The 13,078-nt window shown below is 33.7% G+C and overlaps 4 protein-coding genes across 5 annotated transcripts in view; 2 read left to right on the plus strand and 2 right to left on the minus strand.

Annotated features, from left to right (window-relative positions):
- The first annotated feature begins 637 nt into the window (after positions 1-637).
- Positions 638-2,271, plus strand: LOC123680108 (THO complex subunit 4). Its single transcript, XM_045617805.1, has 3 exons — positions 638-1,024; positions 1,145-1,583; positions 1,675-2,271. Exons 1-3 carry the CDS (start codon positions 806-808, stop codon positions 1,776-1,778), a joined length of 762 nt encoding a protein of 253 aa, XP_045473761.1. The 5' UTR covers positions 638-805; the 3' UTR covers positions 1,779-2,271.
- A 647-nt stretch (positions 2,272-2,918) lies between these two features.
- LOC123680650 (ADP-ribosylation factor-like protein 6-interacting protein 1) lies at positions 2,919-4,375 on the minus strand. Of its 2 annotated transcripts, XM_045618647.1 has the most exons (5): positions 4,161-4,375; positions 4,013-4,078; positions 3,836-3,950; positions 3,331-3,587; positions 2,919-3,276 (listed from the first exon to the last, which is right to left on the minus strand). In XM_045618647.1, exons 1-5 carry the CDS (start codon positions 4,173-4,175, stop codon positions 3,067-3,069), a joined length of 663 nt encoding a protein of 220 aa, XP_045474603.1. In that variant the 5' UTR covers positions 4,176-4,375; the 3' UTR covers positions 2,919-3,066. The 2 variants fall into 2 exon arrangements, with proteins under 2 accessions (XP_045474603.1, XP_045474604.1); XM_045618648.1 differs by lacking the exon at positions 4,013-4,078.
- A 1,273-nt stretch (positions 4,376-5,648) lies between these two features.
- LOC123680606 (zinc finger MYM-type protein 1-like) lies at positions 5,649-8,466 on the minus strand. The gene is made up of 2 exons (XM_045618590.1): positions 6,180-8,466; positions 5,649-6,084 (listed from the first exon to the last, which is right to left on the minus strand). The coding sequence occupies exons 1-2, from the start codon at positions 8,047-8,049 to the stop codon at positions 5,732-5,734; spliced, it is 2,223 nt and encodes a 740-aa protein (XP_045474546.1). The 5' UTR covers positions 8,050-8,466; the 3' UTR covers positions 5,649-5,731.
- Positions 8,467-9,664: 1,198 nt separating this feature from the next.
- The window catches only part of LOC123680518 (diuretic hormone receptor-like), a 34,551-nt gene continuing 31,137 nt past the window's right edge, over positions 9,665-13,078 (plus strand). Inside the window, exon 1 of the mRNA XM_045618458.1 lies at positions 9,665-9,811. The gene's annotated coding sequence lies outside the window, so the exon portion shown is untranslated. The remainder of the gene's footprint in view (positions 9,812-13,078) is intronic.

Raw genomic sequence — 13,078 nt, forward strand, 5'->3', positions numbered from 1 at the left:
GTCTGTGCATTCAATAAATTAATTGAAAAATGAAAATAGGTGATATGAGAAAATTAAAAAACCCTTTATGGGATTTTTAAAATTTTTTTGATTGGTGCCTAATTTCCGAATAATATTCGGAAATTAGCATATTATGCTGAATGAAAACTGGGCTTGAAGAAGCATTAGGATCGTCTTTCATAAAAATTGAATACAGTCAAATTAGTTAAATAAAAATCAACATTCAGAAAGTATTCAATTCATACTGAAAGAGTAATTTTTTTTAACTTATAAAAATTATTTGATTATTATAGTCCTAAACTAGTTGAGTAGAAATAAACATTATTAATTTTAACACTCAAAAATCATTTCTTCAGCTCGAAGAAATGCACAGAAAAAACAGTTTTCTTCTTTTTCCAAGACCAAACCATATCTAAATTTTTAAAGAATGAACCTAAAATGAATATGTAATTGCAGTGAAAATTTGAATTTCTAGTTTAATAGATATTCAATTTTACGATGCAATCCTTTTTCTTATTATGAAATTAATGAAATTATTTAAAATATGAGAGGCCATTAAAAGAAGAAGTTAGCATTTGCAATATTGTTCTATGACTGGCGGCTTGCGTGAAAGTAAGACCATAGATTAGCGTAAGTAGGCTATATTTAGTTTATGTTCTTGAAGTGAAGCCATTTTCTTATGAAAATTATTTCAGTGGAGTATAAGTGTTTTGAATTCAATTTATTTAAGCATATTGCGTGAATCTTACGATCTGTAAAGATTTCGACTTTCTTCATCAATCAGTGAAGCTATAAATTTGACAAAATGGTGGATAAAATAGAAATGAGCTTGGATGAAATAATAAAATCTAACAAACCACGTCGTGGAGGAAATACTGGGGGAAGGAGAGGCCGAGGAGGTGGACGTGGTACAAAAACTGGAGGTGGACCTCCTAGAAGAAATTTCCGTAATTCTAGTTCTGCCGGAGGTTCAGGTGTTCAGAGAGGAAGAGGTCGTGGAGGAATCACTCGATCCTACAATCGGGTAAATGAATTTTAATATTTGTTTTTAATCTTGAATTTTTTCAAGTGGAACGATCCAATTGGACCATAACATAGTTGGATTTTCACTCGACGATTTCACAACAAGCAATTGTTTCTTTAGGGAGATGTAAACAGTGCATGGAAGCATGATCTGTTTGAAGGGTACGGACCAAGAAAATTGGCCGCTGCCCGAGCAATGGTCCAAGCTAATATGGGACCAACAAAACTGTTGGTCTCAAACTTAGATTTTGGAGTATCTGATTCTGACATTCAAGAACTATTCGCCGAATTTGGACCGCTCAAGAGTGCTGCAGTGCACTATGATAGATCAGCTAGATCGTTAGGAACAGCCGATGTAATTTTTGAGAGGAGGAGTGATGCCATCAAAGCCATGAAGCAATACAACGGAGTGCCTTTAGATGGAAGAGCTATGAATATTCAACTGACCACTTCAGAGATTCCTTCACCAGTTAGAAGGAATGGTCCCTCACCGCAAAAGTTCCAGAGTAGGAGTCCTAGGAATTCTGGTGGAGGAAGAACAAGAGCTAGTAATAGAGGAGGTTAGTTTCAAAACTATTCAATAATAAATGATTTATATTATTGACTGACTACAATTATGGATCTTACTGATTTTTATATTTTGTTTTACAGGAAGACCTGCTAGAGGTGGTCGTAACACTAGAACGCCAAAGAAACAGCCAACTGCAGAGGAGTTAGATGCCGAATTGGAAGCTTACACGAAAGAAATGAAGTAGATTGTTGTGTTTGTGTAGAGTAAGACTTTATGAGAATGTGATTAACAAGAGTTTCATTTTACTTCATTTTTGAAATATTTTGGTCAATATTGAGTACTTGTAAACTTAATTCGATTCTCAATGCAAATTTTTAAGATTGTGCGTATAACAGATATGTTTGTAAAAATTTTATTAGAAAAGTAAACCTTTATTTAAGGAATCTTTTTTATGACAAGTACACGTTTGCAACAATTTTTTTTTCTGAATTTTAATTGGTAAAAAGATTACGAATACGTTAGACTCCCTGTACATGTGTGGTGCAGATTGAAATGTTGCCTTTTTTTTTTAAATAAATTACTATAAGAATCTTTAGTTTATCTTTTTTTGCAGAATTATTTTCTGACAAAATATGTAGAAATTTGATTAATTACTCTATAAACAAGAATATATTAAGTAAGGAATTAATTTATAAAAAAAAAATTGAATAATAAAAATAAACTAGCCTTGGTACTGATCTGTTCTATCATTATTATTATTTAAACTGCTTCCAAAAAAATTTGTGAGCAATTACCTGGAGCATATGATATAGGAAAAGAAATTTCCATTGAAAACCACAGTTTTATAAAATACTTTAAATAAAAAAAAAAATGACAATTATATTTCCACTTTTTGTTTTGCTACACAGTTTTGTTGTTTTTTTAGCTTCTTTAGATTTTACATTCTTAATTACTCTCCATTATTAAAAAATGTTTTATAATAACTGTCATTTTATTTTTAATTCAAAATGTTTATATTTCTGTTCGTTTTATGATATAATAGTTTTTTTTTATCTGACTGAATACTACTAATAGTTGGAGAAAAATTTTAGTTGAAAATACTTCAAATTGTTTTTAAGAAATCTAAAATTCTCTGAGCAGTATTAGAAGAACATAGCCAAAGGCCGAGCATATTACCCCTCGAGGGGTTTGGAAAAGAACTGCATTAATATCAACCAAAAAGTAAACATTTCTTCAATACATATTAAAATAAATTTGTTCAAATGAGTATGAAATCAGACACTTATTCTATATTTTGTACTTTCCTTTCTATCCTGTTTAGTATTACATAAGATCTTTAAAGGAACAAAAAAAAATCATTGGTAAAACAATTTAATGAAAAACATCAATAGAAATATTTATTCAAGTACACACAATACAAAACTACATTCAGTCTCTTTTTCCATCATAAATAATCTTATTTAGTTGAGCCAATCAATTAAAATCACAATAATAATTGCCCCCTTGGTTAGAAAACAAAACTTTGGCATATTCTACTCTTCTTTTTTCACCTGGAACCTCGGGTTAACGTATTCTTTGAATATTTTATTCTGTATTTCATGCATGTGAGTGTAAACTTTGGTACGCTCAGCGCCAGGTAGAAGTAATATTGACGTTACAAAAAGATGTGCTATCAGCAGATTGTTGAAAAGATTTCCAAACCAAGCCAATATTCCAAGAGCAAAGGTTGTCACTGCAAAATACTAAAAATCCACTTAAAATTTCAATTGTCCAGGATAATAAGTATATTATCCTACCATTTTTGGATGACTTTCTCTCATTCTACAGTACATCGAGCAATCAAGTTCAAGTTTCATCTTGATGATTAAAATTTCTCCACATATTGTATCATACAATGCTTCTTTTTGAGGTGTCCAAGAATCAGGTTTAATAAAAGAAGTTGAAATAATTGGTACTAAATAATCACAGAGAGTTGCAAATAAACCCAGCAATGAAAAAGTAGTTAACACACTCATATCTGTGAGCCATATGAATAAGAAGATTGCAGTAGAAACTGAAAAATTGTTAATGCAACTAAAGTTATTCTTAATTGGAAAAATAAAGGACCTCTTAAAAGGATCCTATTCACTCAGGAATTGATAATCATTAAGATAAAGATTAGAGCATGTAGTTATCCACTTATAAAAAAAATTATGTATAAAAAGTCAAACACCATAATGTTCGTTTGAAAGTTGTTACAATTTCAAAATTAATCAGAGGAATAGGTCTGTCTTTTAAGGGGCGACAGAAGAGATCAAATACCTCCAGCAACAGCGAATGGATGCCATTGCTTTTCCCAAATAAGGATTTTATAAAGGGGTAATATTATTTCTTTCCAATTTTCCAACTTGTTTTTTACTTCTTGAAGCTTAATTTCCTGAAATAAAATTTTATGAGTTAATGGAGGAGTTGAGTTGCGAAGGAATTGAGAAAAAATACCAAGGATTCGGAATAGGTACTACTGATATTAATTGCAGGTTTTTCAATTTTTTCATCTTCAACCACCTAAAAAATTTTCATAACATGGATGAACGATGACGTGAATGATAAAAATATCATCCACTTAAAAAATTATTTTGATACTCACTCTTTTTGTAGACATTTTGTGTAGTTTTTGAATTACAAGATACAATTTTTGACACGAGATAATTTAAACGAAAATTTGTGTTGTTTCTTGATCGCTGAAGTTCTAAAATTCGTCAGGGTAACAAGTGTTACCAACCGACAAAAACGAAAATATCTAAATCCACAACTAGCAAGTTATATAACATGGAATAATTTCAATAATTCGGAGTTTTTTTGAGCAACCATCATATCCAGTAGTAAGAAAAAAAGGGCCAAAATAATTTTTTTGAAAGTGACATTTAGTTTAATATGTTTCTATGTTCTGAATACGATTTATTGGTTTACATCTGTGGCTGGCTTTATACAAAGGACGTAGGTTCGAGTCCCAGAGGTCATTATTTTTCATCCTGGAATCTGGGTGCATATCAAGTGAAGCGAGCCTATTTTAACAAGAAATCTGGAGTTTCTTCACGAAAAACACTCTGAAACGGTACTGAAGATTCAAGTTTCAAAGGAAACTACTATTTCGTTGAATGCTAAAGTTTACGTAATGCAAGCTTAATAAAATGAAATTTGAAGAGACTTCTTTCAGTAGTATGTCAAACGTAATGGTATCTCTTGAAATAAAAATTAATATTTTCTTTGAAAAATTCCGACGTTGCCACGTCTAACAAAATAATGGAGATATTCAGAATTTCCAATGATTTGGAATCTTAGATGCTGTAGAGGATCTTATCTAGCTAAAATATGGCATGTAAATTGCCGATTTTACAAACGCCTGCTGAAATTAATAGAAAACAGTTGAATTGTTTCCGATTTTATTTAGGGTTTTCCGGCTTTTTTCAGTCCATTAAATATATTCATTAATCATAAATTATAGTTCTTTAGCTATCAATTTAAAAGATTATCAAAAAACATAATGGAATTAGTGAAAATGTAGGAACGATTTTCTTATTTTTTCCGAAATCTAGTGTTTCTTTTAGGATTTTCTTGTTTTATCTGCAAAGATGACAAATGCATTATCTGCGAAAAAATATTTTCTCGTCTGTGAGGTAACAGTTCGAGTTCTAATCATTTTTTCTCTAATAGCTAGACGATCAACTATCCTTAAAAAAGGCGACGTTGCCAAGTATACGGAAAATTCGTAATTTTCCGAAATCTCTGAAATTATCAGTATTTCCCAAAATATGTGAATCTTCCTTCACAAGCAAGGATGAACAATTTAGATTTCCCCAAAAATAATACGACGTTGTCGTTTTCCAAAAATTCCAATATCTCAAATTTTTTTTTGTGGTTATATTTTATATTTGAAAATGAATCTTGCCCCATCGCATAGGTAGTCAATCGAATTTAATTAGAAAAAATACCAGGTTTACGCAGGGCCGTAGCTAGAAATGAATTTAAGGTAGGGCAATGAAGGTTACAGGTAGGGCAGAAGTAAAAAATTGTACTCGATGTGATCTGATGAATCAATTTTCATCGTACCTACTTTTGAGTGTATGGTAGTATGTATATATAAAAATATTTATTTCTTCAGTTTATATTATTTCTTTCAACATGTTGTGATTAATATAATGATGATAAAAAACTTCCTCAAAACAGCTGAATCCTTCGATTTGTCATATTATTAAATATGCGAAGGACTTCATTCAGATCAACAGACTGAGTCCTTCTCTTTTCAAAGGCCAGAAATACCATGCCTGCCATTCTTTCGTGACTCATTGACAGCCTCTGAGGTCTATTGATTGCAGTTAAGGTTGAAAAAGTAGATTCACAAACAGCAGTGCTACATCCTATGGTCGCCACAGATGCAAAGAGTTCATATGTATCTTTGAAAGCCTCTCGCTGTCTGTACAAAACTTGCACTATGTCTTCTGTTTTATCCTCACGACGACTCAAATAAGCTTTAACCACTGTAGCCTCTTCATTTGATGGAATTGTTATACCTGAAAAGTTAATTTAAATTGTGAATTGAATATGAATAAACAAGCGTAATATTTTAGAAGCAGCAACATCATTTTGTTAATTGCCTTACACTCACCTAAATTTTTCAAAGGTTCCATTTTGTTCACATCCAACTCATCGAGACTCGCTACAGAATTTAACAGATCATCGTTGTCTGAAAACCTTCTCTGTAATTCAGCAACTAGTATGTCCAATGTTTCGAAATACTCAGATTTAAATGGTTGATCTTCTTCATTTTGTTTCGTTGAGGAACAGGAAGAGTCAAACATCAAGTAGTCATCCATGCGATTAGATCTTCTGACTTGCCTTTTTTGGGTGTGAGTCCTATTTTCAGAATCAATGCTTGTCATAGATTTAGCTTCTTCCAAAATTTGATGATACATTTCATCTGTTCTCAATTTTGTGATTTCATTTTGGACGCAATTTATGATTATTAGGGCGTCTTTCAATCCTGCGCTTCGGGCTTGTAAACTTGCATCTGCAGGCTGAAGCATGGATAGTATTTTTTTGGCCACAACCATAGCCATTCGGAATTCCAAATTAAGCATAATTTTTTTGATGCCGACACTCTTGGCAACGTCGTCACCATTGAATCTGTCATTTTTCATTTTATCTAAAGTTAGCAAAATCTCTGAATAATTATCGTTTACAACTTTTGTAACCGCCAAGTGTCCTGACCAACGTTGTTCGAGTAATCTGCCAATTATTTTTCCACCATACATTGCAGCTATTTTTCCATGATGAAAGAACTCATGTAACATGATGCATTGATCAAAAAATAAACGGATGAAAGTCATTTCAGAGATAGTCCTGATAACTATTAAATGTAAGCGGTGGTTATAACAGTGGACATAAGGAATTTTTCGGCCCAATTGATTCTCTATTCTAGTCGCAACTCCTGAAACTTTTCCGCTCATAACACTTGCTCCATCATAGCATTGGCTTAGCATACGGGAGAGATCAATGCCATTTTTCGTAAGAGTGTTTAAAGTTAATTCGGTAAATGTTGCTGCATCAAGATGTTCAGTTGTTGTAACTGTCAGCAACGACTCATTGACGATTCCATCCTTAACGTAACGTATTGCTATAGCAATATTTTCACGATTATTCTTATCCCTCGTTCCATCTTCCATTAGAGTGAACCAATTCACGTCAGATTCCTTGATATCTTTGACAATGGAGTTCTGTACTACTTGAACCATTGCTTGAATTATTTGGTTTTGAATTTCCGGTGAATGATATGTCGCATTTTGTGGTATATGGCTGAAAGCCTCCTTCAAATTCGGATCTTTCATGCACGTGTATTCAAATAAATTCTGAAATAATCCTTGTTCTTTTTTTTCCTCCAAAACATAATTTCCTCGCAAAGCTAACTCGTTGACAACTAAAAATTGTATAACTTCAACAATTGATTTCATGTAATACCGGTTTTTTTCTAAAACTTCATGATTTATCAAAGTTTCGACACTGCTACCTGTAGATATTCTGCGTAGTTTGTCTTGCCACATCGCCATGGCTTGTGTATGAGGAATTGATTTCTCATGTTTTGGAAACCCAGTTCTTGTATCACTGGCATTTTTCCAGTTTCTGAATCCTGTGGAAGTATAAGAACTTTGTTTGCTTCCATGGGGTAAAAATTGTTGACAAGGATAGCAAAAAGCAGCATCTCTCTCGACCGAATACTGCAACCATTTATATCGCTTAAACCAATCCGCAACAAAGGCCCTATTATTTTCTTTGGGATATATATTTAAAATAATTTGTTTTATCGGTTCTCCGATTCGTGCAATATCCGAAGGAATACCATAGTTAATTCTATTTCTACCAACCTGTTTTGCCAAACTAGTTTCCATAGAACTAGGAGTGGGTTTTGAGCAATGGGGTTCATCGTGATGAATTCCCTCTTCAACTCTTCGTTTTTTGGTAAAGAAAGTCCTTATATCCATCGCTAAATGAGTCAATCAACACTTCACTTCACTTCAATAAACAAACAATTATTTCGCTAAACTCTATTTTGGGTTATATGGGGATCCCCCTACCAAGGGGCGTATATTCCAGTACAGGTCCCATACATACTTCAAATGCCATCTATGTGCGGAATCAAGAAAATAAGCACATGAGGTGCTTCTGAAAATACAGCGTGCTGTATATATACAATGACCACGGTGCACTCTATTGATGTAGTTCGCAATCTCTAACAACTCGTGATTAATTCAGAATTGATTTGCGAGTGATAATTTTTTCCTCACGTCACATAATGAAATTTCCTTTGAATATTATTTAAATTGTTACTATTTTTTAAGGTAGGGCATTGAAAATTAAAGGTAGGGCATTGCCCCATAATGCCCCCCCCTGGCTACGGCCCTGGGTTTACGTGAATTCTGAAAGTTCTTTGAGCTTTCCCGAAATTTTTGGATATTTTTGAAATGTTTTTTGTTTCTTCTGTACGGAAATCAGCGTATCTCAGAGATGATCAATTAAATTATCTTCCCAAAAATTGTGACATCGCCAAGTGTACGTACAATCTGAAATTTTCCAGAATTTCCTGAAATCAAACTTACTTTAAAGCGAAGTTGTCAAATGTACGGAAAATTCTTAATTTAGCCAGAATTCCAAATTTCTTTTGTGTGTAGTTACAGTTCGGGTATTACACTTGTCTCCTTCCAAAGGATATTAATAAAAAAAAAATATGATGTTGCCAAGTGGATTCATAATTTTCCAGAAATTCCAATATCTCTGGAATTTCATTTTTGAGGTAACATTCGAATATGAAATCTGGCTCATCGCATAGGTAGTCAATCGAATTGAAAAAAAATACCAGGTGTACGAGAATCAAACTTGAAAAACAACGTTGTCTAGAGTACGGAAAATTAGTAATTTTCCGGAATTCTCAATGTCTCTTTTGTGGGGTTAAGTTTGGCTACAAACTTGCCTCCTTTCACAGCTAGTCAATCAAACTGTCTTGAAAAAAATTAAGATGTTGCCAAATGTATATGAAATTCATAATTTTCCAGAAATTCCAATATTTCTTGAATTTTTTTGTGTTAACAGACGAATATAAAACTTGACTCATCGCATAGGTAGGCAATCGAATTGAATAAAAAAAACACCAGGCTTACAGGAAAATCGAACTTAAAAAACACATTGTCTAGTGTACGGAAAATTAGAAATTTTCCGGCATTCTCAATATCTCTTATTTGTGGTTATAGTTCGGCTACAAACTTGCCACTTTCCACAGCTAGTCAATTAAACTTTCTTGAAAAAAATTACGATGTTGCCAAGTGTATATAAAACTCATAATTTTACTGAAATCCAATATCTCTGAAATTTTTTTCTCAATGTCTCTTTTATTTGATTAAGTTCGGCTATAAACTTTCCACTCCCCACTGCCAGTCACTCGAACATTCTTGAAAAAAAAACTATGTTGCCAAGTGTACAGAAAATTCGTACTTCTCAGGAAAGCCGTATGATATGAACTGTTATTAATATCTTGACACTTCCAAAGTCCGGGAGAGCGGGGTTGCACATTCGGGAGTTCCTGTTTCCGAATGCGCAAAAATTGGGAGGAATGCTCCAATTCGACCCTGCTTCCACCCCGCTGTCGAAGCAGTGCCGCCAACGTCGCCGATCGGTAAGGGCTGAATCTGGCCGAGAGACTTCTGCTGACCAATAATTTCGCCCCCTTGGGAAATCACGATGTCGATTTGAGTGAGTTCACCCTTGAATTTCATTGTTTTAATTTTGGGTTTTCTTTCCGAAAGCATGGCTTTAACGATTGTCGTCTGTTTTGTACGGTCTTCATCTCGATGTCTGATTTTTTTTTTTTTTAATTTAGCGTAGTCGAAGAATTTGTTTGGGTTTGTTGTTTTCGATCGTGATTCTTGGAAATCTTTTGGGATGAAGAAACTTGAAGTCCTTGTAAGTTTTTATAGTTTACGCCTTGAGTAATGTAGATTAAAAAATTGAAAAAAGATCTGTCTTGGATTATGGAGACTTTGAGCGCTCATTCAATCATGAGCTTTTTGTTTCCTTGGTGACCAGAGAACTTAATATACAAGGTGTTCCTAAATTGCAAGTACGTACAAATGAAAATGACAGATTCCTCGGATGAATTTAAGAAAAAAAAGTCCTATGAACATGGGCTCGTAAACGCTTTGTTTTCAAGATACAGGGTGTTAAACTCTGAGTTTTTTCTCATAGGACCTTCCTATAGGATATTTAACTTAATTTTTGCATCGATAATTTTGAATGCAAATCAATAGGGTGATTTTTTTCCTAGAACAGTGCCTGCTTCTTTCCTCCAGAACTTTTTTTGATGGACCTCTGGTAGTTTGAAAAAATGTAATAAGGAACTTTGGATCAGTACTACGCTTTTTGGTTTCTTGTGGTTTTATTGTATCTGCTACCGATTTCGCGAAAAAAATTTCAAATAATTCTCTAGTAATCCTTAGGAGAATCCAAATTATCATAAATATATATCTGCTACTTATTTAAACAATCTGTTGCGAATATTAATAAAGATTCGATAAACTAGTATAATCCTCCCAAAAAAGTAGGACTACAAGAAACACCTTGTATCTCGAAAACAAAGCGTTTGCGAGCCCTTATTTATAGGATTTTTTTTTCCTTGAAATTATTCAAGGAATGTCTAATTTTCTTATATGCCTTCAATATAGGAACACCATATGAGTGAGTTATTTTCCTCAATTTCATTGTTTTCATTTTGGTTTTCTTTCCGAAAGCATGGTTTTGCCAGTTTTGGAATTACATTTCAAGAGAAATCGTATCTGTATGTATAACATAAAAATATATCATAATGTGAAGGTTTTGGCAGAATGTTTTCATAATTTTTTAAGTATATAGAAATACCTTAATCAAGTAAAATAAGAGAACAGAACACTGTTCTCTTATTTTAAAGGTGAAATGACTTATTCAATTGACATGAATTCTATTTATTCGCAAGATAATCTTGTGGCATTACATTTTAAATCTGATTTCTGGCATATGACCGCCACGGCTGGCTCGGATGTAGTCCAACCTGGACGTCTAATTTTCGATGACTTTTTCCAACATTTATGGCCGTATATCGGCAATAACACGGCGAATGTTGTCTTCCAAAAGGTCAAGGGTTTGTGGCTTATCCGCATAGACCTATGACTTTACATAGCCCCACAGAAAGTAGTCTAGCGGTGTTAAATCACAAGATCTTGGAGGCCAATTCACAGGTCCAAAACGTGAAATTAGGCGGTCACCAAATGTGTCTTTCAATAAATCGATTGTGGCACGAGCTGTGTGACATGTTGCGCCGTCTTGTTGGAACCACAGCTCCTGGACATCATGGTTGTTCAATTCAGGAATGAAAAAGTTAGTAGTCATGGCTCTATACCGATCACCATTGACTGTAACATTCTGGCCATCATCGTTCATACACTTGAGGATTAGCTTCACTCCAAATGCGGCAGTTTTGTTTGTTGACGTAACCATTCAACCAGAAGTGCGCTTCATCGTTAAACAAAATTCGCTTATGAATGGTTCGCACAGAACCATAATTTTCGAAATAAAATTGCACTATTTGCAAGCGTTGTTCAGGCGTGAGTCTATTCATGATGAATTGCCAAACCAAACTGAGAATAAATCACTTGACAGCTGTTGAATCGGTGGCCATCTTGAACAGTGATGCCAACTTAAAGTTATATACCTTGAAAAAAACACCCGTTACATACATCTATTACATTTGTATGAAATTTGGTACAAAAACTCACACAATTATTGAATTTTAAAGGCTTAAAATCAAGGCACCAATCAGATAAAGTAATAAATTTCAAAAACTCTACGATAACAAGGAACCATTGTTAGAAACGTCATGTGGCATTCAACTTGACGAAAACCTAAAATTCGATTTCGATTTCGCCTACACGCCAAAATGTAAAAAAAAACGCTTGAAATTCGTTCCTATTTCCAAACTCCCTACATTTCCATACGTCAATTTAACAGGTAATAAAAACTTCCGAAAACTTTCTTTTACTGATGTCGTCATAGCACATAGCGTTATTGGCTCAGGGGCGGGGTACGAAATTTTCCTCTGAAAATGTAATTTGGTTTCCGCATATTGGCAATTCAGCTCTCTTGAGTACAATGATGAATTTTCTGATACGTGAGATAGCCTCTGCCATCAAATCCTGCAGAAATTTTGTACGTAATCGAATCTTGTACCCGGCTAATAGAGTTAGAAGGCTTTTAGTTCGTCTCAGACTGACTCTGCCGTCTACTCAATCAATATATGTCAAGGGTTGTCCGATGTAGATAATATCAATATTTTCAATTGACCCTTTTTTTTTTTGAGATTGCTTTGTGAGGAACTAAACACTACCGTTTTGACCAATTTTGGGTCTGAAATAGTATCAAACGATTAATTCTGCTCAATTTTGATTTTGCGATCTACATAAAGGGGTTTTCAATAAAAGGTTTAATTTTGAATAGCCGGAGCTATCTGGACAATTGTCATCTTTAAATATTTCACAAGTGAAAACTATGCCATTACTAATGAAATTTGTGGCATTATTGAAACACTGATGGACGACAGACGAGAACTTTATTGTGATACAGCACTTGGAAACATCCTTCTTGAACAATCTACTAACTCAACTATAACTCGTAACTTGCTCCCTGAACTCTCCTTTTCTCAGTTTTATACCTGGGTTTCAAACATAAAATCATATTGTAAGTACACCGTGAATTTCTTCTTCCTTTTCTTATTCTCTAAGTTGTATGCCTGCGCAATGGTATCATGGTACCTGCACACTTATTAGGGTAGGGAAAAGATATTCTCTATTGTATCTTTCTGAGAATCTTATGAATGAGAAAGATGTATGCACAAGTACCACGAAATATGGTTGTTACACTGATGCAGGTACATTTATATTGAGTATTGTGACGCCAGATTCGGCTGGACAGAGACATTATGTCTAATTGCTT

The sequence above is a fragment of the Harmonia axyridis genome, chromosome 5 (assembly GCF_914767665.1).
Source record: "Harmonia axyridis chromosome 5, icHarAxyr1.1, whole genome shotgun sequence".
NCBI lineage: Eukaryota > Metazoa > Arthropoda > Insecta > Coleoptera > Coccinellidae > Harmonia > Harmonia axyridis.